The following is a 27,028-nucleotide window of genomic DNA, read 5'->3' on the forward strand; positions in this document are numbered from 1 at the left end:
TGCCAGGAGGCCCACAAGTTAGATCAGACCCACATCTAGTGTAGCTGGTTTCCCTCGGCTGCAGGGTGACACTGTCCACTTTGTGGTTTGCAAGCCAAAATTTTTCAGGACGTAACTTAGTTTTAATGCGCCTTTCAAAACTTAAGTCAGTAATCCTGCAAACATGACCATGCCATTCAAATTCGTGGAATAAGCAGACTATCTTCAAAACTCGCACTCAAACTGGTTTTTGACATTTTAAACCATGCAATTATGTCATTATACATAACCGGTATCAAAATACTATGTGAATAAAGCAAAGGGATAAACTCCAAAAAAAATGTTTGCACTCCTCTTTGAACTATAATTCTCAACTATCCGCAGCTTTGTCCCATGAATTTGCATTGCTTTGTTCCAATACTGGTGATCCAGGTTTGTTGTTGAACATGAAATGGAATGTTTTTTTGAGCTGTGTCTGTGTGCAGCAGACTAGAAAGTGAATTGGGGTTCTGTTGTACAATTTGGATTGGCAGGGAAACTTGTTTTCTCATGGGTTGTGCACTCTGAGGGATGAACTGAGGCTGGAAAGTATGCAACAAGAAAACGCCATGCAGTCCACTGAGACACTTCCTTCCACAGGCTACATGCTGCCACAGTCTTGGATGTTGTCCAGTCACATGGAGTTAATCGCTCCGTCCCACCTTTTGCACCCAATGCAAGCCCCCTATCGAACAAAAACTAAGCTTGTAACAGCTGAAATCTTACTGGGGAAAAATAACTTCAGATATTGATTTTCAGATCCACCCCCAAAATGCAGTTAAAAGCTTTTCCCACTCTTAAAGGTGGATGAGAAAATTGCATTGTCCTTTGCTCAATTAGATTAATGCCAAGTTCCCACATGAATAAATCATGTTTAATGCTTGAATTGAATGGTTTGCAGTTACCTTAGGGGGTACTTTAAATAACTGGCACTGCTCCTGGCTCAGTGCCATTTGTGGGCAGCCTGTAGCCTGCTTCTAGAATGGTATTAAGAGCCATGTTCCTGGGGATATACAGGTACGGTAGCAAAGTGGTTAAGTTACTGTGTACTAATAATCCAGAGGCCTGGACTAATGATCCAGGGGCATGAGTTCAAATCCCACCACGACAGCGGGGGAATTTAAATTCAATTATTTAAATAAATCTGAAATAAAAAGTTAGTATCAGTAATGGTGACCATGAAGCTACTGGATTGTTGTAAAAACCCATCTGGTTCACGAATGCCCTTAGGGAAGGAAATCTGCCGTCCTTAGCTGGCCTATTTGTGACTCTAGACATACAACAAAATAGTTGACTCTCAACTGCTCTCTCAAATGGCCTAGCAAGCCACTCAGTTGTACAAAACCACGATGAAAAACGATAAGAAAACCAGACGGAGCACCCGGCATCAACCTCTGCATCGGCTTCAGGCATGACAACGACACACCTAGCCAAGTCGACTCTTGCAAAGTCCTCCTTACTAACATTTAGGGACTTGTACCAGAATTGGGAGAGCTGTCCCCACAGACGAGTCAAGCAACAGTCTGACGTCGTCATATTCACAATCATATCGATCAGCCAATGTCCCAGATCCCTCCTCTACCATCCCTGGGTATGTCTTGACCCACCGGCAGGACAGACCCACCAGAGGAGGTGGTACGGTGGTATACAGTCGGGAGGGAGTGGCCTTGGGGGTGTCCTCAGGATTGACTCCGCACCCCATGAAGTCTCATGGCTTCCAATCAAGCATGGGCAAGGAAACCTGCTGATTACCACCTACTGCTGATGCCCACCCTCAGCTGATGAATCAGTTCTCCTCCATGTTTAACACCACTTGGAAGAAGCAAGGGCACAGAATATACTCTGGGTGAGGGACTTAAATGTCCATCATTCAAGAATGGCTTGGTAGCACCACTGCTGATCGGACTGGCTGACTGAAGGACATAGCTGCCGGGCTGCGGCAGGTGGTGAGTGTACAGAAGAGCGTGCCAGAAGCAGTACCAAAAATGCGTTGCCGACCCGGGGAAGCTGCAATACAGGACTATATACATGCTAAAACAGAAGCAACATGCTATATAGACAGCTAAGTTATACCACAACCAACGGATCAGATCCAAGCTCTGCAGACCTGCCGCATCCAGTCGTGAATGAGGATGGACAAGTAACAGGAAGAGGAGGCTCCATGAACATCTCCACCCTGAATGATGGCAGAGCCCAGCTCGCAATTGCAAAAGACGAGGCTGAAGCATTTGCAACCATCTTAAGCCAGAAGTGCCAAGTGAATGATCCATTTGTGCCTCCTCCTAAGATCCCCACCATCACAGAAGCCAGTTTTCAGCCACTTGATTCAAAGGCTGAATGCACTGGATATTTGGGCCCTGACTTTCAGTACAGCTACAACACTGGCATCTACCCGACAATGTGGAAAACTGCCCAAGTATGTCCTGTTAACAAAAAGCAGGACAAATCCAATCCGTCTAATGACCGCCTCATCAGCAAACTGATGGAAGGTGTCGTCGACAGTGCTATCAAGCGGCACTTACTCACCAATAACTTGCTCAATTTGGGTTCTGCCAGGCCCACTCAGCTCCAGACCTCATTTATAGCCTTGTTCCAAAAAAAAGAGCTAATTCCAGGAGTGAGTGAGTGCCCTTGACATCAAGGCAGCATTTGACCGAGTGTGGCATCATGGAGTCCCAGTAAAATTGAACTCCATGGAAATAGTGGGGGGGGGACTTTCCACTGGAGTCACACCTAGCACAAAGGAAGATGGATGTCGTTGTTGGTCAATTATTGCAGCCCCAGGACATCGCTTCAGGAGTTCCTCAGGGCAGTGTTTTGGGCCCAACCATCTTCAGCTGATCCATCACATACCTTCCGTCCATCATAAGGTCAGAAGTGGGGATGTTCACTGATGACTGCAGTGTTCAGTTCCATTCACAATTCTGTAGATAATGAAGCAGTCCATGTTGAAAGACCTACATGACATTCGGGCTTGGGCTGAGAAGTGGCAAGTAACATTTGTGCCAGCCAATGACTATCTGCAACAAATGAGTCTAAGCACTGCCCCCTGACATTTAACAGCATTACCATCGCCAAATCCCCACACCATCAATATCCTGGGGGATCACCATTGACCAGAAACTTAACTGAACCAGCCACATAAATACTGTGGCTACAAGAGCAGGTCAGAGGCTGGGTATTCTGTGGTGAGTGTCTCTCCTCCTGACTCCCCAAAGCCTTTTCATTATCTACAAGGCACAAGTCAGGAGTGTGTTGGAATACTCTCCACTTGCCTGGATGAGTGCAGCTCCAACAATTACCAGAAGCTCGACACCATCCAGGTCAAAGCAGCCCACTTGATTGGCACCCCATCCACCACCTTAAACATTCGCTCCCTCCAAACCAGGTGTACCGTGGCAGAGTGCATCATCTACAAGATGCACTGCAGCAACTCGCCAAGGCTTCTTCAACAGCACCTCACAAGCCCACCACCTCTACCACCTGGAAGGACAAAGGAGGCAGGTGCGTGGGAACACAATCACCTGCAAGTCACACACCATCCTGACTTGGAAATATATTGCTGTTCCTTCATCGTCACTGGGTCAAAATCCTGGAACTCCCTCTATAACAGCACTATGGGAGTACCTTCACTGCACAGACTGCAGCGGTTCATGGGCACCTTCTCGAGGGCAATTGAGGATGGCCAATAAATACTAACTATGCCAGCCACACCCACTTCCCAGGAATGATTCTTTTATAAATAGCTGTGTTTGTGGAGGTAAAGCTGTGTTCCTGGCTGCAAACCAGCTTCAAGGCAGGTGGCACTGTGCCGAACAGCATCATCTCACTTGGAGCTGTCAGTCGGGAGCTGAAATTACCCAGAGCTGGAGTTACACGTGGGAAGCATGAGCCAGTCAGAGTTAAGTATAAACAAGTCGGCTTGGAAATGGGAAGTTTTGCGCTTTCTCGGTATGGTCTCTGAGGCTCATTGAGGGTGTTGCATACCAGCAGTGATTGATATGCAGACACTCATTTAAGATTGATCTTACCTGCAGGGATACGTGGAAAGAATCAAGCCTATGGTAAGAGACGGAGTCTATTTCATGTACAAAGCTTTACATGGTCCAGAAAAGAAGATTCTGGTTGAAGGCGCGAATGCAGCGTTATTGGATATCGACTTTGGTAAGATTCCATTAAATGTCTGTAAAATACACCAAATAAGTTCTACCTGTGATGAGAGATTTCACTTCCCATGCTCTGGTCATTGTGTGATGTGTCACTACATCATTATTGAAATAGTGTGGATACCTCGGTCTGTCGGTCTGTCTTCTTCCCCCTTCACAATATTATGAATTCCACAGCAGCACCATCACAAGGCAAAACTTTGCAGGAAAGTTTGTGAAAGGACAGATTTTGATACAGCAGTATGGAAGTATATCTGATAGTTTAAAATATCTGTGGTTCCATGTGTTGCAATTCGAGGCCTATAAATGTAGTGTCTGAATTTAAACTTGTACCTCCAGAGCACTTTTTCAGTTATCTCACTCTGGTTCAGGGGCTAACCTTCACTGCCTTATAATTAAACCGTTTCCGTTAAGAGGTAATGAAACCTGCCACTGCAGAAGTATGCTTCACACCAGCCTTTCAGCACAGGGTTAGTGTTTTCTGGCATGGGTCCTTTTCATAGGTGTAATATTATACTTGGCACCTATGTGTTTTGGCTTTGTGGTTGGCAGGCAACCATCCAACAAGTGGAAAGGACAGTGGCACGAATACATAAGAAATATATCCCTGGCCTGTAACCTCTGGGACTTGTGTTCAAATTCAGTGCAGACTGATGAAGGATTCTTCTGTCTATGGGTTGTAAGGGTCCCCGTTGATGCGAGTTTGGTCAGGCTCCACACCAAGAAACTGCCTCTGAATTGGCAATCTCGATCCGATGCCACGGGATGGCTGATGCGGAAAATGGGAAAATACAGCAGAGGGATATTTGGGGCTAAGGGACATTAGTGGGGGCAGAGTAGAAGGAGCTGCTATGCTCGACTTGGAGGGCTTGATGCTCTCACTGGGTTCTTGGATCGGAAATTATTCCATTCCCCAGCATTAACTTCCTTCCATTTAAAGAGGAGAAAATTGACCCCAAAAAACATGGTTTTCAACAGATATCTGCTAAATAGGTGCCATGGGGAAATCGTAAAATGCCATTTACTAGAAAGGAAGTACTTGCATTTATATAGCTTCTTTCACGTCCTCGGGATGTCCCAAAGCATTTTGCTGCCAATGTATTACTTTTGAAGTGTGGACTGTTGTTTTTGTGGAAGCAGTTGTATATCCTCATTTATATGCTAAAAGTCACAATGACCATTTGTGTTGTGCACAGCCTGAATTGTAATACGGTAGAACACAGAAATGTACTTATTTTTCCTTCAAAGGTACTTATCCTTTTGTGACTTCGTCGAACTGCACAGTGGGTGGTGTGTGCACAGGGCTGGGAATCCCTCCTCAGAATGTTGGCGAAGTGTACGGAGTGGTGAAAGCCTACACAACAAGAGTTGGAATTGGTGCTTTCCCGACAGAACAAAATAACGTAAGTTTTCAAGTCGTTCTCGTGGGCCACTAACTCGCGCATTTCATCACTTTCATCTCCCCAAACCCTCTTGTAATTTTATGTGTTAATGTGTCTCTGTTCAGATTCCTTCATCAAGTGAACAGTCAGAAGGCCTATTGTGTTTTTGCTGCTGATTTTTGTACAAGCCACAAGATATTCAACGACTGGCAGTTGACTACTTTCCTCCCATGCCTTCTCTCCCCACTCTTTTTTTTTTCTTCGACTCCTTGCTGGGAGATGGTTCGAAGGATGGTAGGAATCCTCTGGTACCTCACCCGAATCCCCACTCATTGACTAGTGCTGGCAGGTTGTTCGACTGGCAGAAGCTTTGTAGTCGTGTCTGCTCTGGTCCTCGCCCAACAACTACACACGTATAGTCAGGAATGGATTGGTGGATAATCATTAGGAATGCAAACTTCTGCCAACTTTCCCATATCGCCCTCTTCCGTCATCCAGTGAGATCAGGGAAATTTCTTGTAGAATCTATTTCCTACCACTTCATTAAATAGCAACCTGGTATTTTGCTAGGCTGTCTGCGGGTTTTACAGAACAATCTTGTAACTAAATTAGCATTGAACTCTTGTTTTATGTCTAAAGCTGCTTAATTCAAATTTGAAATGAAAGTGAGACATTGAGTTTTTAAAAAGTGACCTTGAATTAATCGGAATGGATTATGTATTTTCTGTTTCATGCTGATTCTGGAAGTGGCATTAAAAGTATTAGTGTGTTGATAACAATGGAGAATAAATCTACTCTCTGTGCTTGAGACTGCAGTGTGACTGAGGCAGTGATCAGAGAAATACAATCGCTCTCCACTTCAGGAAATAATGGCATATAGTCCCAAGCACATAAAGAGTAAACTTTATTATATTTGTGTTGGGAGTAATGGCATTGTCTACCGTGCATTTACCCTTCATCGCAAAGCCTCTACTGCGTACTTGAACATATGCCGTTGTGACATGCAATATTTTACGCACCCTCCGTGATCCCTGCCCTTGTTGCGTTAACCTATTTATTTTATTATGTTGCGTTAAAGTGCTGGGGGTGGGGGCGGGTGAATTATGCATGTCAGAACTGCATTTCATTGAGTGCTCTCTGTTGTCGAGTTCGCACTGACATGCCCCACTTATAAATGGCCTGTTATGTGTTTGCCGCAATTTGTAGGATATTGGTGAATTGCTGCAGTCACGAGGATCGGAAGTGGGGGTCACCACAGGTAGAAAGAGGAGGTGTGGCTGGCTGGATCTTGTCCTGCTCAAGTATGCTCACATGATCAATGGATTTACTGCGTAAGTAATTTCACTGGGGAATTTTTTTCTCTCTTTTTTGGAAACTTGGCAGACTTTAAAGATCAAGATCGTGCAGAATTTATTGAAATATAATAAATTTAGTTTGAAATGCAGCTGGTTCTAAATGGCTTTTAACATAAGGGGAAGTTTGCTGGCCTATTTAAATTAAGATTAGTTTGTCTAAGTAAGATTTTAATGCTCGCTCTCTTCTGGTTTATTCCTTGTGTAGTTTAGCACTTACCAAACTGGACATCCTGGATGTATTCACGGAGATTCAAGTCGGAGTGGCCTACAAGGTTGAGGAGAAAGTAATTCCACATTTTCCAGGTAAGTGAATGTAAATGTAGTGTGTGGTTTAGGATTTATTTGGCTTCAGCTTCCCTGCTTACTGCTCAGTTTGGAGCAATATTAACTTTTTTTTAAAGTGGATCTGTGTGTCAACGTGACTTCAGTTACCTGCACCCTTCAAGTTGTGGGTTTGAGCCCCACACCAAGGTCTCGTAGAATGAAACCGCACAGGAGGAGGCCATTCGGCCCATCGTGCCTGTGCCGGCTCTTTGAAAGCTACCCAATTCGTCCCACTCTCGTGCTCTTCCCCATAATCCTGTAGTTCTTTTCCTCTTCCCAAATATTTATCCAGTTTCCTTTTGGAAAGTTAATATTGAATCTGCTTCCGTCACCTTTTCAGGCAGTGCGTTCCCGATCTTCATAACGTGAGCGCAAAATTTATAGAATCATAGAATGGTTACAGCACGGAAGAAAGCCATTCGGCCCGTCGAGCCCTTGCTGGCTCTCCAAGAGCACCTTGGCTAGTCCCAGTCCACAGTCCTTTCCCCGTAGCCATGCTAATTTTTTTTAATTTCAGGTTATCCAACTCCCTTTTGAAAACCGTATTTGAGTCTGCCTCCACCACCCCTTCAGGCAGTGTATTCCAGATCCTAACCACTCGCTGCGTTCAAAAAAAAATGTATTTTCTTTTCTTTTGCCAATCACCTTAAATCTGTGTCCTCCTGGATCTCGACCTTTCGAATGGGAACAGTTTATCTCTACCTACTCTGTCCAGACCCCTCATTATTTTGAACACCTCTTTCAAATCTCCTCTCTACCTTCTCTGCCATAAGGAGACCAATCCCAGCTTCTGATGAGTCACAGACCCGAACTGTTGACTCTGCTTCTTTCCATCGATGCTGCCTGACCCATTGAGATTTCCAGCATTTTCTGTTTTTATTTCAAATTCCCGCATCTGTAGTATTTTGCTTTTGAACCACAGCTTTCTCCATCCTATTGTTACTGAAGTCCCTCATCATTCTCGTAAATCTTTCCTGTACCCTCCTAAGGCCCACACATCCTTCCTAAAGTGCGGTGCCCAGAATTGGACACGCTACTCTAGTTGAGGCTGAACCAGTGTTTTATGCAGGTTCATCAAAATTTAGGCTGGCATCCCAGTGTAGTTCCAAGGGACTGCTGCATTGTTGAGATCCCTTCCTCCGATAAGATGTTGAACCGAATTCCACTTGTTCAGGAGCAATAGATGAGCGGGACTTGGTGCGGGGTAGGCTACATGCAGTAGAGTTTGGGATGAGCTGACGTTTGCAGAGCGTGGAAAATAGGAGGCTGGCCAGGAATGCATTGGAATAGTGAGTCTGGAGGCAACAAAGGCATGGGATATGGGTTTCAGCAGCAGATGAGCTTGAGGCATTGAAGCTGCTTTGGAATTCTACTGCTGCTGTATTTGAAATCGGAGTTGGTGTTTGGTTGTTCATGTAGTATGTACCTGAACTCCACCATGCCATCTGCAGGAGGTGCTTAGCAAATGCAAGACTTTTTTTCACAAGGAAAGGAAACTGGAATGCAAAGCAATTTTGACTCTTTAACTGCAATTAGTCTCCGGAAGATCGGGCTCTTTTGAGTGGCACTAATGTTCAACTTTGCAAACTGAAAAATGCATATTCATTGAAATGTTATGAGGACCTTGTTGAAAAATATATTGTTTTCCATTAATAATGATTACGTGTGTCAATTGTCTCCCAGCTAACCAAGAGGTCTTGAACAGGGTGGAAGTTCAGTATGTATCTCTGCCTGGCTGGAACACCAGCACAGCAAAATCAAGGACATTCGAAGATCTGCCTGCAAATGCACAGAACTATGTCCGGTTTATTGAAGGACACCTTGACGTGCCTGGTAAGTGTTGCAATTACCCAGTGTTACTTCCCTCAAATTACTGAAACGCAATGCAGTTGGAAGTTTCTTCCAAGAATTCTAATTTAATGCCTATGTGCAAGCAATATATTTAAGTATGTAATGAAGTACTTGCTAACAGCTGGCTTGCTTGGTCCATGATATTGAGCAGCATCTTCAGTTTAAATACCGCTGGGCTGAGATTCGAGGGGGGTCGGAGGGGCTTACTTCAGTCTCCCAATGTAGCTCCAGCGGAAGGCTGACTGGACCCCTCTTCCCAACCCCTCCTCTCCGAACAGGAAGATGGAGGAGCTCCGGTTGTGCCGGTGTCTAGGAGTTTCCTCTTTGCCTTGTAAAGGAGGAAACTTGCGTCAGTCCCTTACAAGGCAAATGACGGACAGGGAAGAGCCATGAATGGGGCTCGCTCAGCCAGGAATTCTTGACCTGAAGTCTGGAAGGGAACCTGGTGTCAAAGTGGCGGCTGCTATACTGAGCTAGTGGGGGAATCCCAGGCTCAGTGAGGGTGTAGGTGTGTCTCACTGCTGTGGTCCAGGACAGACACGAGGTAATTCCCTCTCGCTGGCACTTGCACCCATCCGTGCCCTCCTGCTGACTCTGTCGGTGTCGGTGCTACTGGGTGCTGTCTAGTGCGATCCCAGCAAAATTGTCAGGATTTAACGAGGGATTTCAGTCAGGGCTTTTTATTTTAAATTCCAATGATGGTTTTACAGCAAAACCTTGTTTTCCAAGCGTCCCACTTTCCAAGTGTGCTCTGTGCAAAGAGCATGATCACTGATTTTATTTTGCCTCCCTTTCTCTTATATCCTCATGTCCCAAAACACAACAAAAAAATCTGATTCTGGATCACTGCAGGTTTTGTTGATGTGTTTACACAGCAATAGAACTCTGATCAGAAACCGAGGCAACAGATGAATTGAGAGATAGATATAGTGATGTCCCTTTACCCCCCCCCACACATTCTGCTGCAAGTGTGTTGGGGGGTGGCTGCGGTTGAATTGTCACTGCATCTAGAGGAGGGAATCCCAACACTGTTGTGACACATGCTAACTCAGTAAATAATGTACTCTACTTGTGTTCTATAATAAAACCAACAGCTATTCTAGACACACACACTTGCATTTATATAGCGCCTTTCATTACTACCTGATGTCCCAAAACGCTTTACAACCTATGAAGTACTTTTGAAGTGCACTCACCTTTGTAATGTAGCAAACGCGGCAGCCAATGTTCGCATAGTAAATACCCACAAATCATCATCATAGGCAGTCCCTCGAAATCGAGGAAGACTTGCTTCCACTCCAAAAGTGAGTTCTCAGGTGGCTGTACAGTCCAATGTGGGAATTACAGTCTCTCCAACAGGTAGGGCAGATAGTGGAGAAGGAAAGGGTGGGTGGGGAGCCTGGTTTGCTGTATGCTCCTTCTGCTGCCTGTGCTTGGTTTCTGCATGCTCTCTGTGACGAGACCCGAGGTGCTCAGCACCCTCCCGGATGCTCTTCCTTGACTTTGGGTGGTCTTGGGCCTGGGATTCCCAGGTGCCGGTGGGGATGTTGCACTTTATCAAGAAGGCTTTGAGGGTGTCCTTGAAGCGTTTCTTCTGCCCACAATAGGGCTCGGTGGCCTAGATTTTCTTTTTGTGCTCAAATCCCTGGAGTGGGACTTGAACCCACAAATAGCAATGTGATGATGACCAGATAATCTGTTTTTAGTAATGTTGATTGAGGGATAATGCCCTTGCTCCTCTTCGAAATAGCGCAATATGATCTTTTTCATCCACCTGAGAGCATAGACTTGGTTAAACATCTCATCCGAAAGACAGAACCTCCGACAGTGGAGCACTCCTTCAAAACTACACTGCAGTGTCGACCTAAATTTTTTGTGCACAAGTCCCTGGAGTGGGACTTGAATCCACAACCTTCTGACTTGTCAGTGAGGGTGCTACCAATCTTGTTCTTGCTCATTTATTACTGGGTAACACATCTTTTGGATCGTTGGTTTTCTTAAATCTTGCCACTATCCCCCATTTTACACTATCGCGCAAAGTCTAAGTTACTCCCAGTGTCTGCCCTCCTCTGAGAAATGTTGACTATTTTAGGCTTACTTCCTTTTTCATTCTTTAGTGTTTACATATATTCTTTTCACTAAGAACTGCCACCATGAGATCGGCTGGCTGTCTACTTCCCTTCATCACACCAACTAATCCCCCTCTGAATCTGCTGCTCTCCTTTCTCTTTGCTCCAAACCTGACATTAAACCAGCTTTTTAACTGTTCACATATTTTCTTGTGGTATCAGCCTTGGCTCGGTGACAGCACATAGAAACATAGAAAATAGGTGCAGGAGTAGGCCATTCGGCCCTTCGAGCCTGCACCACCATTCAATAAGATCATGGCTGATCATTCCCTCCATACCCCTTGATCCCTTTAGCCGTAAGGACCATATCTAACTCCCTCTTGAATATATCCAATGAACTGGCATCAACAACTCTGCGGTAGGGAATTCCACAGGTTAACAACTCTCTGAGTGAAGTAGTTTCTCCTCATCTCAGTCCTAAATGGCCTACCTCTTATCCTTAGACTGTCCCCTGGTTCTGGACTTCCCCAACATCGGGAACATTCTTCCTGCATCTAACCTGTCCAGTCCCATCAGAATTTTATATGTTTCTATGAGATCCCCTCTCCTCCTTCTAAACTCCAGTGAATAAAGGCCCATTCGATCCAGTCTCTCCTCGTATGTCAGTCCTGCCATCCCGGGAATCAGTCTGGTGAACCTCCGATGCACTCCCTCAATAGCAAAAACGTCCTTCCTCAGACTAGAAGCACACTCACCACAGAGTCAGAAGGCCGTGGGTTTAAGCGTGTAATCTAGGCTGACCATTCAGTACAGTACTGAGGGGGTGCTGCACTGTCAGAAGTACACCTTTCAGATGAGGCATTAAACTGAGGGCCTGTCTACCCCCTCAGGAGGACATAAAAGATCCATGGCACTTTTCAAAGGCGTTCTCGCCAGTGTCCTGCACAATATCTAACCCTCAACCAGCATTGATAAAATAGATAATCTGGTCTGTGATCACATTGCAGTTCGTGGGATCTTGCTTTGTGTAAATTGGCTGCAGTGTTCCCTACGTTACAAGAGAGGCTACACTTCAAAATGTACTTCATTGATTGTAATGCCATTTGGGGTGTCCGGAGGTTGTGAAAGGCGCTATATAAATGCAAGTTCTTTCTCCATTCTTTTTGTTGCTCTAGATCGATTCTGTGTTAAAATGTGTTACTTGAGCAGAGCTGATGTGTCCTCTAATACAATAATGCCTTTTGTGCTTGCAGTTAAATGGATTGGGGTCGGCAAGTCAAGGGAGTTGATGATCCAGCTGTTTTAGGATTGATGTTGCCAAGAGGAGCTTGCTATCCCGAGAGTTAACTTCAGCGAGTTGAGATCTGGACATGTTAGGTCTTCAAATACCAAAATTAGTATTGTTTATATCTGGCAGAAAGGTAGGGAAGAGTGTACGCTCTGTTTTTCAGTGGGAGAAGATGAGGGAGTTATTTCAACATTCAAAATCCTTATATTTTATTCAGGGATGGTTTAGTAACCTGCTGTCTAAGTGTTAAGAATTCATTGCTCTGACATATTGAGATTCAACATAACTTACAGGCACTTGTTTGATTTTTAGATGTACATTGTAGTCGTTTTTTTTTAATCTAGCCTGAATCGCTGTGCTTTTATTAAATTAATAACATTGAATGGTGAATTTTTTTTTTAATGCAAAATTATTCCCTATACTTCAGAAGAGTGTAGGAGTTAGTGATTGGTCTGTAACCAGACCTTTTTTGACATGGGGTTGACTCTCATTTCCTCGCTTTATGCCACAGTTGCTCTATTGATTGGGCAAGACCTTTTGAGCTTTTGCTGTGGGAAATGGTGCAAAACTTAATTATGGTACAAGAGTGACACATTGCAATAATTTTCAAACAATAGGCAGTGGATTAGAGGGTCAATACGTGTGACCAAAGGCATCATGTGTTTGTTGCAGATAGATTCATTTCCATGGTTCTTGCTCAAGGTCGTGTATAAGGAAGAAGCAAATTGTAAAAAAATGTTCTTTAAAAAATGTTGTTCCACCCACACTTTGTTTCTCTAGAAAGGTAACTGACCCCTCTGTTATGCTTGTAACCAGGAATGGTTACAAGGTGGCCATCAAAGTGGAGTTATCTGGTGTCGTTCGTGGGGAGGTTTAATTTAATTCTGTCATTTTGTTTTGCTGCCACCAGCAGTCATGACAGATGTTGGCGAGCAGACTGCTGCATGGCATTGAGGAGTAATAACATTTACGTTGAAGGATTCATGACCAGCATAAACTGAATGATGGTCAACAGTTGATTACTGGGAACAATACAATCGTTAATTATTAAAATCCTAAATAACAATCTACTGCAAAATGACAAAGATAGGAGCAGTGGGGGTTCTTCTAAGGAGGCAATATTTCAGGTTGTCAGGGACATGTCTGTAACACTTGATCCTTTAGAAAGGATTCAAATGATTATCTGCCTCCCCTGCCCAACACAGTCGTCCCTGTGTTTTTTGATCTCCATTGCTTGAAGTTTTACTGATGTCAAAGTGCTGTTAGATGCCGGTAAGAAACTTGTACTAGGAAGTGAAGGTAAAAGGTGATTCAGAATTCAATGCAGAGCTAGACCAAGGGAGAGGAGAAAATACTGGCAATCCAACATAACTTGACACTTAAAAGTTTCCAGTTAATGAATCATTCGTGGAATATGTACCTTTCATTATGGACAAATCATTGGTCAATGTTGAACATTGAATGTATTGGGAAAGTTCCAATTTAAATAGTCCCTTTTTTCCCATCAAACTTTGTAACCTATTTGCTTGTGGTGGTGTTCAATCCTGTCCATTAGCTCTTTTGTGCTCCCAGTTCAGTGTTGAACCACAACGGCTCAAAATTATTAAGATCATCGAATTTTACAGCCCATCGTGCCTGTGCCTGCTCTCTGAAGGAGCTATCCACTTAGTCACATTCCCCTACCTTTTCCCCATAGCTTTTTATATTTTTCCACTTCTGTTTTAAAAGTTATTATGGATTCAGTTTCCGGTAGAGTATTCAGTGTCTTTAACGGGCTGCCTGTGTGTTTTTTTTTTAATTCGACTCTATCCCAACACTGGCACTCACCCAGAAGAACACTTCTCTACTATTTGTAACACTGGACCAGTACATATGTCACTTTCCTAATCTTACAGCATTCAGCAAACAAGTATCCTTGAAGATGGGGAAGGTTGGGGCAGTGGATCTGTAAGCGATGGTTAGTTGCCTGCACCCGCTTGTAACATTTTTAACCTGGTGAACCTCATCTGGTGCAACATGACACTCGGTGATTTTTTTTGTTTTTAAAAAAAAAACTTGGATGAAGATGTTCCAGAAACTTCCAATTTGGTCTGCCCTACAGGTTTGTTTTCATCAGATTTACATGAGATTAATGCAGATTTGCAGTTTCTTTGTCATGTTGACTGTTCAAGATGATGTTTTCCTATGTTTCTGCCTACTGGTCTGTTCTTTGGAAGAATGTAAAGAACATGTCAGTAACTGTTGTACTGTAAATACTTAAGGCGGCTGGTGTGCAGGATATGCTCTCGGGGTGGGGGGGGGGGTGTTCGATTACAGTGAGGATCCATGTATAATATGCATGGGTGATTAAATTGTATGTGTACAGGCTGTAAGTGTTTTACTTTGTAAATTATGCAACGGTTGTCTTTTTAAACACACAACTATTGAAACTTCGGGTGGGCTGCTAAGACCTTATCTACAGAAAATAAATTCTGCAACATAAAACCCTCTGTCTGTCTGTTTGTTTTGATGTGTGGTCCTTGAAGACAAGGATGTCTTTCATTGCGCTTTGTAAACCGTGTTCTTCAAGTGTTGGAGCTCCCTTTTAACGTTGCAGTCACTGTGGTGAGATTGCATTAAAATGTATACATGGGTTTAATTGCAGTAATGATGGCCATGTCAGATTGGTTTCTAGTGAAGGGCCTCAGTGTGGATGTGACATTATATATATTTTCCACACTTTTCAAAATACAAATTTGTCCTTTTTTATGAAAATATTTTATCTTGCTGATGCTGAATAAAAGTAAGATTATGTAAATGGCCACCTGTCTCTGACACCAAGTCACTGGATGGCCATCTAGAGAAGGCTACAGTTTAAACTCTGCCAAACAAACCTGATGGGCATCATTGAGCAAATTTCAGTGGCTAGTCCACTAGATTCTTATTCTTTAATTGGGAAAACAGGGAGAAGAGCCAAGGCCCATAGTAGAGAACAACATCAATGTTGGAGAAAGAGATGATGAATCGGGAGGTAGTGATAGGGTAGATAAGCTCAGGTTTTTAAAAATTTGAAGATTGTAGAAGGAAGAAAAGACTGGAGTGTTTCAGGTCTTGAGAAAGAATGAGTGAGGTTAAAAAAAGGAGCGCTTTATTGTATAGTATAGTATTAGGCAGTCCTTCGTGTCGAGGGTCACCCGCTTCCACACCACAAAGGGATGAGTTCACAGGTGTTTCAATGAAGGACCTGACTTTCCAGGTCCTGAACTACATGTTGAAGGGTGGAAGATGCCTGCGGGTGGATTCTTTTAACACTGGGTGGCCGTTGCACACCAGCCACCATTGTAACAGCCAGGCAGAGAGAGAAGTGGACATCCTGTAGGCTGATCACAGCAACTTCAGCTGGTGCGGAGAATCCCGTAGCCCAGAGTGATTTCCCCCCTCGTGCACTCGCCACCCACCCTGGGCTACCTGGAGAAAGAGCTGTGTTGGTGGGGACCTAATGGTTTTAAGGTGAGCAGTTGCGTTGTTGAATCATTTTGTAAAATGAGAATTTCGACCTATGCTGATGCAACTTGGTGCAAAAGGACTGTTTTTATACCTCAATGCAAACTTACGGAGGGGATTTTTAGTGTTGGAAGTGATGGTCTCCTCCCAGTTCTCCCATGCCAAATCTCCCTTCCCAACTGAAGTAAAATGTTCCCTCACTAGAAAACATCCAGGCTAGGAACAAGAGACATCTATCTGCACTGTCGGGCAGCCATAGTACTTTAACCCAAGACACCAGAAAACCCATCCAACCATTCAACTAGCAAGTAACTGAGGCCCACATTCCTATCTGACCCTGGGAGTGGAGAAGTATCCTTTCGGAATGAATTGTTCAGATTTGCTTTGCTGCTTGAAGTTTACAGTAGCCCCCAGAGCACAAACCTTGCCCCAGTCTCTCGTCTCTTTTTCTCACCCCCCCTCCACCATTCTGATCCTCAATCTCACCGACACTCATTCCCTGACCCACAAATGACACTGTTTATCTCACCCCCCCCGAGCCCCTCGTGACTGTTCACCCTCTGTCATCCCAGCTCAGCACTTCTCCCCACTCAGTCTCTCCCTCTCTCTCTTCCGCCCCAGACTCCCGGGCTGTTTGTTCAATAGCCGCTTCAGTTCCTGATCCCGCCTAAGCGACAGCCGGAGATGTCACATGAGGGGCGCGGTGATCCTGCAATGAGAAATTTAAAGGCCACTGTTCATTCTGGGATTTATGCTCCATTCCAGGAGACTCCTCGTCAATCAGGGAGGGTTGGCAACCCTCAGTTCAGTTGTGTATGCACTCCAGAAACAATCATACACCAAGCTTATCCCAGTATAAGTTGTTACGGCAGTCTACCTGTCTCCATCCCCTCAGCCCAAGAAACAACCGAACTCGAACTGTAGCAACAGGCTAACATCTAAAGCTAATGCAAGAGAATACAACCCTACAATATAAAGAACTGAAAGTCCTGAAAATATTGCATTCAGTATTGGAATTGCTCATCCTAGTTTAAGTACCGGAAACACAGATTTAAAAAAATGTTCAGTTACTGTGGTAAAATGTTTTGCCATTCTTTACAAATGATGCATGATGTCGTTAGTTTAAAGACGTCTAGAAGTGGAAACGACGTGCTCCAGATAAGAAAGCATGGCAAAGAAAACATCCTACTATGATGCCCATCGCATTACTGATGCTGAATGTAAACGCCATCTGAGGAAGACTCGCTCGTAAAGTCAAGATTCCCAATCTGGTCTATCCAGGATCCACACTTCACTCTGGACACTCATTCCCAGCAAGAATCAGCCTCATCAATTGTCAAAGAACTCGCTGCAGAAAATGAGTGTATGTTCTGTCGTCTTTAATATCAAAAGATGAATGAATTGCAGGAATTGGACAAATAAAGTCCTCCATGTTGAGCAGTGATGTTCAAACTTTTCAATGTGAAGATCCTCTGGAAATATCACACGCTTTTGTCCAAATCTCCCAAAAGTAACTGCCCAAAAGATAACTGCTATTCATGCAATATATTTTTTTTAATTAGTGTACAACAGAAATGGTGTGCTACTAAGTCGCAAAACACATGCCTTGTGGATCCTAGTTTGTAAAGCTGCGATATTAAGAATTGACCTCAATTTATTAATTACATTTTCATGTTTTGACATACAAGTTCTTTGGAGAAAATTTAAGGTTCTTTGCTTAGTTGATGGGCACCAGAGGTTTTGTCGATTTTTAAGGACGTTGGTGAGGATCAGCGGGTGTTGTTGGCGTGTACTTCATATTCTGCAAAATAAAGACAGTTTAAAAGATTAAGATTCATTTTAACTAAAACTGAAGTTAAAACAAAAAATCTAATTTTCTGCAACACTTTGGATGAACAGCAATAACCTCGAGTTGAAAACGTGGGCAAGTGGCACAGTCCCTTTGAGCCAGTTTACATTGGTGATTTTATAATGGCATTTACATAACTGCCTCTTCACATGGAGACAGTATCATAAGCTGAAAATCTGTTTCCCCTCAGTGTTATGTTGCTTAGCTTACTCCTCACTCTATACAAAATTTTTTGCTTTTGATTTACTTCACAACAGGAAGTCAGCATGTTGCCATTTCACCTCTGTCCATGCAAATTGGATTAATGCAAAATTGCTGTACAAATAGGGCAAAAAACATAATGTAGATGCAACAAAGCAATCTATAAAATGAGATAGCTGTTTGCCTTGTGGGGCTTTTAGTATCTGTTTTCCATTTTGATTCAGGAATTAGGAAAACGGCTAGTTGAGTGTATTCTACATCCCTATCGATTCCTAGATAGGGGGCCACAGGTCATTCCTAGACTAACCTTACAGTGGTCACATTACATATTTCTTGCGGACTAATACTTGGAGTCGTCCTCTTGTTTTTACCAATTTTATATAACTTGGATTTAGCAGACAAGGTTGACCTACAATTTGATAGATTTGTTCTGCTAATGGGTGTTGCAGCCCAGAATCTTAGCTGAGAAGATTTTTCACCTCCTGGTTTAGACTCCCCTGATATGTGGCGGATGCTATAAGAGGGCGTATTACCTTGTGGGCTTGTCTCTGACCTTCAAATGTAAACATTCTTTGATCTCCAAGATCACCCCAACCAGTGCTTCTGTCCTTCATTGGTTCCATTATTCTCATGTTACTATTGTGCTTATTGTGAAAGTAGTTGTTTTGTTCTGTTTTTTGGAAAACAACCCAGGAGAGAAACCTTGTTAAGACACGATGACTAAGAGTTCTGTAGACGCTGTCCCTGAATTATGATGTCAACATTTTTTCAAAAAGACAATGTCTTACAACTTCTCTTCTACCATCTCCCATCCTTGTCACTCCAGGCTTACTATTGTAGTATGTGAAGAATGCCTCAATTGAAAAATAACAGACACTATAAGGCAGGCTAATACAAAAGCAAAATAATGCGGGTGCTAGAATCTGAAATAAAAACAGAGAACACTGGAAATTTCAGCGGGTCAGGCAGCATCGAGGTACAGCACCTCATCTTTCATTTAGGCACTTTACAGCCTTCTGGACTTAACATCAAGTTCAACAGTTTCAGAGTATAACCTCTGCCCATCTTTGGCTCCTTTCCCCCCCCCCCTCCGAGCTTGTGTTTTGTTTTCCTCTTTTTAGCTCCATGGCAGCTGGCCATTATTCTATCTAGCCTAACCTTTTTCTAACTCCTGCTATTACCATTTCAATTTGGCCCATTATCCCTTTTGTGTCTCTAATCTCCTGCCTTCCCTTTTGTTCTTTCTTCCCCTCCCCCTTTCAGTGCTGAAGAATATGTTCTTTTCGAGCATTCGCAGTTCTGACGAAGGGTTGTTGACCCGAAACGTTAATTCTATTTTTCTTTCCACAGACGCTGCCTGACCGACTGAGATTTCCAGCATTTTCTGTTTTTTTTTTGCTACAAGGCAGGCAATGTACTCATACCATATTTACTAGCGTTGATAGAAGCTGAAAGCTTCCTGGTAGGTTGTCTGGATCCACTGCTTGCTGCTTGTTCGATACATATCTTTCCAAAGTTGAACATTGCGTAAAGTTTGCAGGTCGAAGCTACAAGCGCGCTTAACCGCATTGATCAACTGCGACTGAATCGCAGAACTTGTTGGTTTAGTCCTTGAAATCAAAGTAAAATGGAAAAATGAGAGTATCTGCAACATCAATCAAAACAATTAAAATTGTCACAATGGATCACTGTAAAATCGCTTTTTAATTTGTTAATGGGCCCTAACTGCTTGTTACTATTTGCAGTCCACTCCAGATGGATTCTCAGTAATCCTCATGAATTGATTTACTTTGATCACTGAACAATCTGGTTTTAAATTGCTGCAATCCCAATTGGTGTTTGACTCTAATTTTCTCTTTCAGAAATCTGAGTTATGTAAGATTTATCAAAATTTACCCAAGAACAAAAGAAATAGGAGCAGGAGTAGGCCATACGGCCCCTCAAGCCTGCTCCACCATTTAATACCATCATAGCTGATCCAATCATTGACTCAGGTCCACTTCCCTGCCCGCTCCCCATAACCCATTATTCCCTTATCGGTTAAGAAACTATATCTCCTGTCTTAAATTTATTCATTGTCCCAGCTTCCACAGCTCTCTGAGGCAGCGAATTCCACAGATTTACAACCCTCAGAGAAGAAATTTCTCCTCGTCTCAGTTTTAAATGGTTGGCCCCTTATTCTAAGATCTTACCCTCTAGTTCTAGTCTTTCCTATCAGTGGAAACATCCTCTCTGCATCCAACTTGTCAAGCCCCCTCATAATCTTATACGTTTCGATAAGATAAGCTCTTGTCTTCTGAATTCCAGTGAGTAGAGGCTCAACCTTTCCTCATAAGTCAACCCCCTCATCTCCGGAATCAACCTAGTGAACATTCTCTGAACTGCATCCAAAGCAAATATATCCTTTTGTAAATATGGAAACCAAAATTGTATGCAGTATTCCAGGTGTGGCCTCACTAATACCCGGTCTAACTGTAGCAAGACTTACCTGCTTTAATACTTCATCCTCTTTGCAATAAAGGCCAAGATTTCATTGGCCTTGCTGTACCTGCATAAATAACAGTTTGTGTTTCATGCACAAGTACCCACCAGGTCCCGCTGAACTGCAGCACTTTGCAATTTTTCTCCATTTAAATAATAACTTTCTGATTTTTTTTTCTGCCGAAGTGCATGACCTCACACTTTCCAAATAATACTCCATCTGCCAAGTTTTTGCCCACTCACTTAGCCTGTCTATGTTCTTTTGCAGATTTTTTGTGTCCTCACGCATTGCATTTCCTCCCATCTTTGTATCATCAGTAAACTTGGCTACGTTACACTCTCTTCCAAGTCATTAATATAGATTGTAAATAGTTGGGGTCCCAGCACTGATCCCTACGGCACCCCACTAGTTAATGATTGCCAACCCGAGAATGAACCATTTATCCCGACTCTGTTTTCTATTCTTTAGCCAAGCCTCTATTCACGTTGATATATTACCCCCAACCCCATGAACTTTTATCTTGTGCAGTAACCTTTTATGTGGCACCTTGTCAAATGCCTTCTCGAAGTCCAAATGCACCACGCCATATCCACTGGTTCCCCTTTATCCACCCTTTTTGCTACATCCTCAAAGATTGCCAGCAAATTTGTCAAACATGACTTCCCCTTCATAAATCCATGCTGACTCTGCCTGACTGAATTATGATTTTTCAAATGTCCTGCTACTGCTTCTTTAATAATGGACTCCAACATTTTCCCAACCAGAGGTTAGGCTAACTGGTCTGTAGTTTCCTGCTTTTTGTCTGCCTCCTTTTTTAAATAGGGAAGTTACATTTGCAGTTTTCCAATCTGCTGGGACCTCCCCAGAATCCAGGGAATTTTGATAAATTACAACCAATGCATCCACTATCCCTGCCGCTACTTCTCAAGACCCTAGGATGCAAGGTATCAGGTCCAGGGGATTTATCTGCCTTTAGTCCCATTATTTTACTGAGTACCACCTCCTTAGTCATTGTGATTGTGTTAAGTTCTCTCTTCTTTCCCCCCCCCCCATTGCCCCTTGACTATCCACTGTTGGGATATTGTTAGTGTCCTCTACTGTAAAGACTGATACAAAATATTTGTTCAGAGTTTCTGCCATCTTCATGTTCCCCATTACTAATTCCCCGGTCTCATCCTCTGAGGGACCAACATTTACTTTAGCCACTCTTCTTTCCTTTTTATATACCTATACAAACTCTTGCTATCTGTTTTTATATTTCGTGCTATTTACTTTCATAGTCTATCTTCCCTGTCTTAATCATTTTTTTAGTCATCTTTAGTACAGTTTGGCTTTGGAAACTTTTGGAGTTCGGCTTTCCAGTGTTTATCTGAATAATGGAATATTTTATTGAGCTAACTTCTATATGGTGTTGACTGGAAACTAACTAGTTAATGGAGTCGACTCTTAATTCAAACTTGCTTAATTCAAATTCTGAAAAATTCATTTTGTTAGCACTAAAATCACACTTTGCTACTGTTTACGTTACTTTTTTCAAATCTTTGGATAATTCTATTTCTACTAGTATTAAAAATTGACCCATAATTAACTTTCTTTCCTGTCGCAAAATTTCCAGCGGAAATCCGATAGAACTGCCTGGGAAAAGGGCTGAATGAGCCGAGTATCAGCCGTGGTTGAGAAATTCTGTCCAGCTTTGCCAGTCATAGAGCCTCCATCTGTCACTTACAACGTTAGTCATGTCAGAGGAGATGGGGCTGGGGGCTGAGATTCCCTCTCCTGGGAGGACCTGACATAGAACCATGGAAGTTTACAGCACAGAAGGAGGCCATTTTGGCCCATTGCGTCCATGCCAGCCAAAAAGAGGCTATCCAGCCTAATCCCACTTTCCAGCTCTAGGTCTGTAACCCTGCAGGTTATGGCACTTCAGGTGCACAGCCAAGTACTTTTTAAATGTGATGAGGGTTTCTGCCTTTCAGGGAGTGAGTTCCAGACCCCCACAACCATCTGCATGATGAAATTTCCCCTCAAATCCCTTCTAAATCTTCTACCACTTTAAACTTATGCCCCCTGGTTGTTGACCCCTCTATGGGAAATAGGCCCTTTCAATCCACTATATCTAGGCCCCTCATAATTTTATACACATCAATGAGGTCTCCCCTCAGGCTGGATTTGTTTTCATTGGAACAGAGACTATCTAATCTATCCTCATAGCTTAGATTCTCCACTCCCGGCAACATCCTCGTAAATCTCCTCAGTACCCTCTTCATTGCAATCACGTCTTTGCTGTACTGTGGTGACTAAAACTGCACGCAGTACTCCAGCTGTGGCCTAGCCAGTGTTTTATACAGTTCAAGCATAACCCCCCCCCCCCCCAACCTCTTGTATTCTATATCTTGGTTAATAAAGGCAAGCATTCCGCATGCCTTCTAAACCAGCTTATCTACCTGGCCTACTTTTAGGGATCTGTGGACATGCACTCCAAGGTCCCTTTGTTTCTCTACACTTCTCAGTATCCTACCATTTAATGTGTATTCCCTTTCCTTGTTAGCCCTCCCCAAATGCATTACCTCACACTTCTCAGGATTAAATTCCATTTGCCACTGTTCTGCCCATCTGACCAATTGATTGATATCTTCCTGCAGTCCGCAGCTTGCTTTCTTCATTATCAACCACACAACCTATTTTTGTATTATCTGCAAACTTCTTAATCCTGCCCCCTATATTCAAGTCTAGATCATTGATGTATATCACAAAAAGCAAGAGACCTAGTACTGAGCCCTGCGGAACCCTACTGGAAACATCCTTCCAGTTACAAAAACAGCCATCGACCATTACCCTTTGCTTCCTGCCTCTCAGCCAATTTTGGATCCAACTTGCCACTTTGCCCTGAATCCCATGGGCTTTTACTTTTGTGATCAGTCTGCCATGTGGGACCTTATCAATAGCTTTGCTAAAATCCATATACACTACATCATACACTTTGCCTTCATCGACCCTCCTGGTTACCTCCTCAAAGTTAGTCATGATTTTCCCATAACACATCTGTGCTGACTGTCATGTTTATAACCTCATAACTAACCTTTATGTAACAACACTGTACACTGTATACACCTGAGAAATGCACACCTTGACTACAGGGGGTGAACTTGTGGGAGGCACTCCTCACCTGGTCATCCAGGTATATAAAGGGAGGTCCCACGCAGGGTCATCACTTGGTCCTGTGAATAAAGGTACAGGTCACAGAGTGACCTTGTCTCCAGTATGTGCCTTGTGTTGGATTTGCTGTAGTGTGTAAGGACACAACATTTGGCGATGAGAAACGGGAATCAACGACTCAAGAGAATGGCCACTAGTAGCACGGAGGAACGGTACTGTGTTGGTGAGGACTGGGACAATTTCGTTGAGAGGCTCCAGCAGAGCTTTGTCACGAAGGACTGGCTGGGAGCGGCAGCGGCTGACAAGCGAAGGGCGCATCTACTGATCAGCTGTGGATCTAAGACGCACTGATGAAAGACCTCGCACCCGAGAATCCGGCGGACAAGACCTTCGAGGAGCTCAGCAAACTGATCGGTGAGCACCTCAAACCGGCGAGTAGTATACACATGGCCTGACACCGATTCTATACACACCGACGTCAGGAAGGGCAGAGCATACCGGACTTCGTTGCGAACCTTCGGCGCTTGACCAGCCTCTAAGTTCCCAGACGCCTGCAGGGGGGAGATGTTCCGGGATTTCTTCATTGAGGGCATTGGTCATGCCGGGATTTTTAGGAAGCTAATTGAGGCAAGGACTTGACCTTGGAAGCAGCGGCGTTGATGGCTCAAACCTTCGTGGCGGGGGAGGAGGAAACCAAGATCATATATGCATGCAACTCTGCTCCCAACGTAGCGATGGAGCAGGGAGTTAACATGGTAAACGAGACTCAGAACCCCGCAGGCAGGCAAGGGCAATTCGACACCAACCAGGCAGTAACAGACTCTTGGGTGGGTACTCAACAGAGACAATGGCAGGTTGAACGGACATTTACACCATCACAAGGGACAATATATCCCGGGATGGGATCATTGACACCCACAAACAGAGTGCTCAAGATTAATCAAAGAGACAATCAGAGAGGAATGCCTGGTAACAGCTCTTTTGTTCACAACAATCTCAGCTCATGCTGGAGGTGCGGGGGAAAACATGCTGCGAAGACCTGCCGGTTTCAACAATTCAGCTGCAGAAATTGTAACTTGAGTGGACATTTAGCCAGGATGTGCAGGAAGCCCACAGCGAGGCTGGTTTACGAAATGGATGAACCACAAGAGGGTTCTGCAAGGCAGGGGTATGCCTGGGACACAGCAATAGACGCTGAAGTTCAGCGGGTCCAGGTGGCAAACATCCACTGCTCATACACAAATACATCAGCTATGATGATGAGAGTATTGTTAAACGGCATTCCGATACGCATGGAGCTGGACACAGGAGCCAGCCAGTCACTTATGACTGTTCAACAATTCGAGAAACTGTGGCCACTCAGAGCTAGCAGACCCAAACTAATTGACACGCAATTACGGACGTACACCAAAGAGATCATCCCAGTGCTAGGCAGTGCAAAATGGATCGCAGAACCGGCTGCCACTCTGGATTGTCCCGGGAAATGGTCCCGCGCTTTTGGGGAGGAGCTGGCTCGCCGAGATGAACTGGAAATAAGGGGATGTGCATGCCATTTCATCTGTGGAGCGAAGTTCATGCTCACAGGTCCTACTAAAGTTCGAGTCATTATTTCAACCTGGCGTTGGGACTTTCAAAGGCACCAAAGTAAGGATACGCATCACCCCAGACGCCACACCAGTGCACCACAAAGCCAGAGCTATGCCGTATGTGATGCGGGAGAAAATTGAGAGTGAGTTGGACAGGTTGCTAAGAGAGGGTATAATTTCGCCCGTTGAATTCAGCAACTGGGCTAGCCCCATCGTCCCTGTCCTAAAAACGAATGGCTCGGTCAGGATCTGTGGAGACTACAAGGTCCCTTCAGGATCAATACCCGCTTCCGAGAGTGGAGGATCTTTTTGCCATGCTGGCAGGCAGCAAGCTGTTCACCAAGTTGGACCTCACTTCGGCCTACATGACCCAGGAACTGGCCGAAGAATCCAAGCTACTGACCACCATCACCACGCACAAGGGGCTGTTTGTCAACAACAGGTGTCCGTTTGGCATTTGTTCAGCAGCCGCTATCATTCAGAGGAACATGGAAAGCCTGCTAAAATCCACCCCCGGGACAATCGTATTTCAGGACGACATCCTTAGTGCGGGTCGAGACACCGAGGAACACCTCCACAACCTGGAGGAGGTGCTACGCCGACTGGACCGGGTAGGCCTGCGACTAAAGATGTCCAAGCGTGTGTTTTTGGCCCCAGAGGTCGAGTTTTTGGGCAGGACGGTTGCCGCAGACGGGATCCGGCCCACCGAATCCAAAACAAAGGCGATCAATCGCGCGCCCAGGCCCGACAACACATCAGAGTTGCGTTCATTTCTGGGACTCTTGAACTATTTCGGGAAGGCACCGAAAATTGCGCTGACGTGCTCAGCAGGCTTCCACTGGCCGCCACTGAGGGGGCAGCGGAGCAAAGCGCTGAGTTGGTCATGGCTGTCGATGCCTTTGACAGCGCAGGCTCCCCCATCACAGCCCACCAGATCAAAACCTGGACAAACAGAGATCCCCTCCTATCTCTGATTAAGAAATGTGTCCTGACTGGGGATTGGGCGCCTGCACACGGAGCATGCCCTGAAGAGGTCAGACCGTTTCACAGACGAATGGATGAACTCTCCATCCAAGCCGACTGCCTACTATGGGGCAGCCGGGTCGTCATGCCCCAGAAGGGTAGGGATGCATTCATCGGGGAACTCCACAGCGAGCACCCGGGCATCGTGCTTATGAAGGCCATTGCCCGGTTACATGTATGGTGGCCGGGAATTGATGCAGACCTGGAACAATGCGTTCACAGGTGCTCGACGTGTGCCTAGCTGGGCAATGCCCCCAGGGAGGCCCCACTCAGCCCGTGACCCTGGCCCACCCAGCCATGGTAACGTATTCACGTAGACTACACGGGCCCGTTCATGGGAACAATGTTCCTCATTGTTGTTGATGCGTACTCGAAATGGATCGAGTGCTTCATATTGAATTCGTGCACAACATCCATCACCGTGGAGCGTCTGCGTACAGTTTCGCGACCCACGGCTTGCCGGACATCCTAGTTAGCGACAACGGCCCGTGTTTCACTAGCTATGAATTCCGGGAGTTCATATCGGGTAATGGCATCAAACATGTCAGGACAGCGCCGTTCAAGCCGGCTTCCAATGGCCAGGCGGAACGTGCGGTCCAAATCGTAAAGCAAGGCATGCTCTGGATTCAAGGACCCTCCCTTCAATACCGTCTATCGCGCCTCCTGCTAGCCTACAGGTCCCGACCGCACTTGCTCACGGGAGTCCCGCCAGCGGAACTACTCATGAAACATACACTAAAAACTCTGCTGTGCCTCATTCATCCAGTCTTGTCAGACATTGTTGAGGGCAGTCCC

The 27,028-nt window shown here is 44.6% G+C and overlaps 1 protein-coding gene across 1 annotated transcript in view; it reads left to right on the forward strand.

Annotated features, from left to right (window-relative positions):
- The window catches only part of adss2 (adenylosuccinate synthase 2), a 111,214-nt gene extending 96,277 nt beyond the window's left edge, over window positions 1–14,937 (forward strand). The window contains exons 8-13 of the mRNA XM_070889215.1: window positions 4,056–4,182; window positions 5,433–5,587; window positions 6,773–6,897; window positions 7,127–7,224; window positions 8,929–9,078; window positions 12,419–14,937. Of these exons, the coding sequence (XP_070745316.1) occupies window positions 4,056–4,182; window positions 5,433–5,587; window positions 6,773–6,897; window positions 7,127–7,224; window positions 8,929–9,078; window positions 12,419–12,471 (708 nt within the window). The 3' untranslated portion in view covers window positions 12,472–14,937. The remainder of the gene's footprint in view (window positions 1–4,055; window positions 4,183–5,432; window positions 5,588–6,772; window positions 6,898–7,126; window positions 7,225–8,928; window positions 9,079–12,418) is intronic.
- The last annotated feature ends 12,091 nt before the right edge of the window (window positions 14,938–27,028 follow it).

The sequence above is a fragment of the Pristiophorus japonicus genome, chromosome 9 (assembly GCF_044704955.1).
Source record: "Pristiophorus japonicus isolate sPriJap1 chromosome 9, sPriJap1.hap1, whole genome shotgun sequence".
NCBI classification, from domain to species: Eukaryota; Metazoa; Chordata; class Chondrichthyes; family Pristiophoridae; genus Pristiophorus; species Pristiophorus japonicus.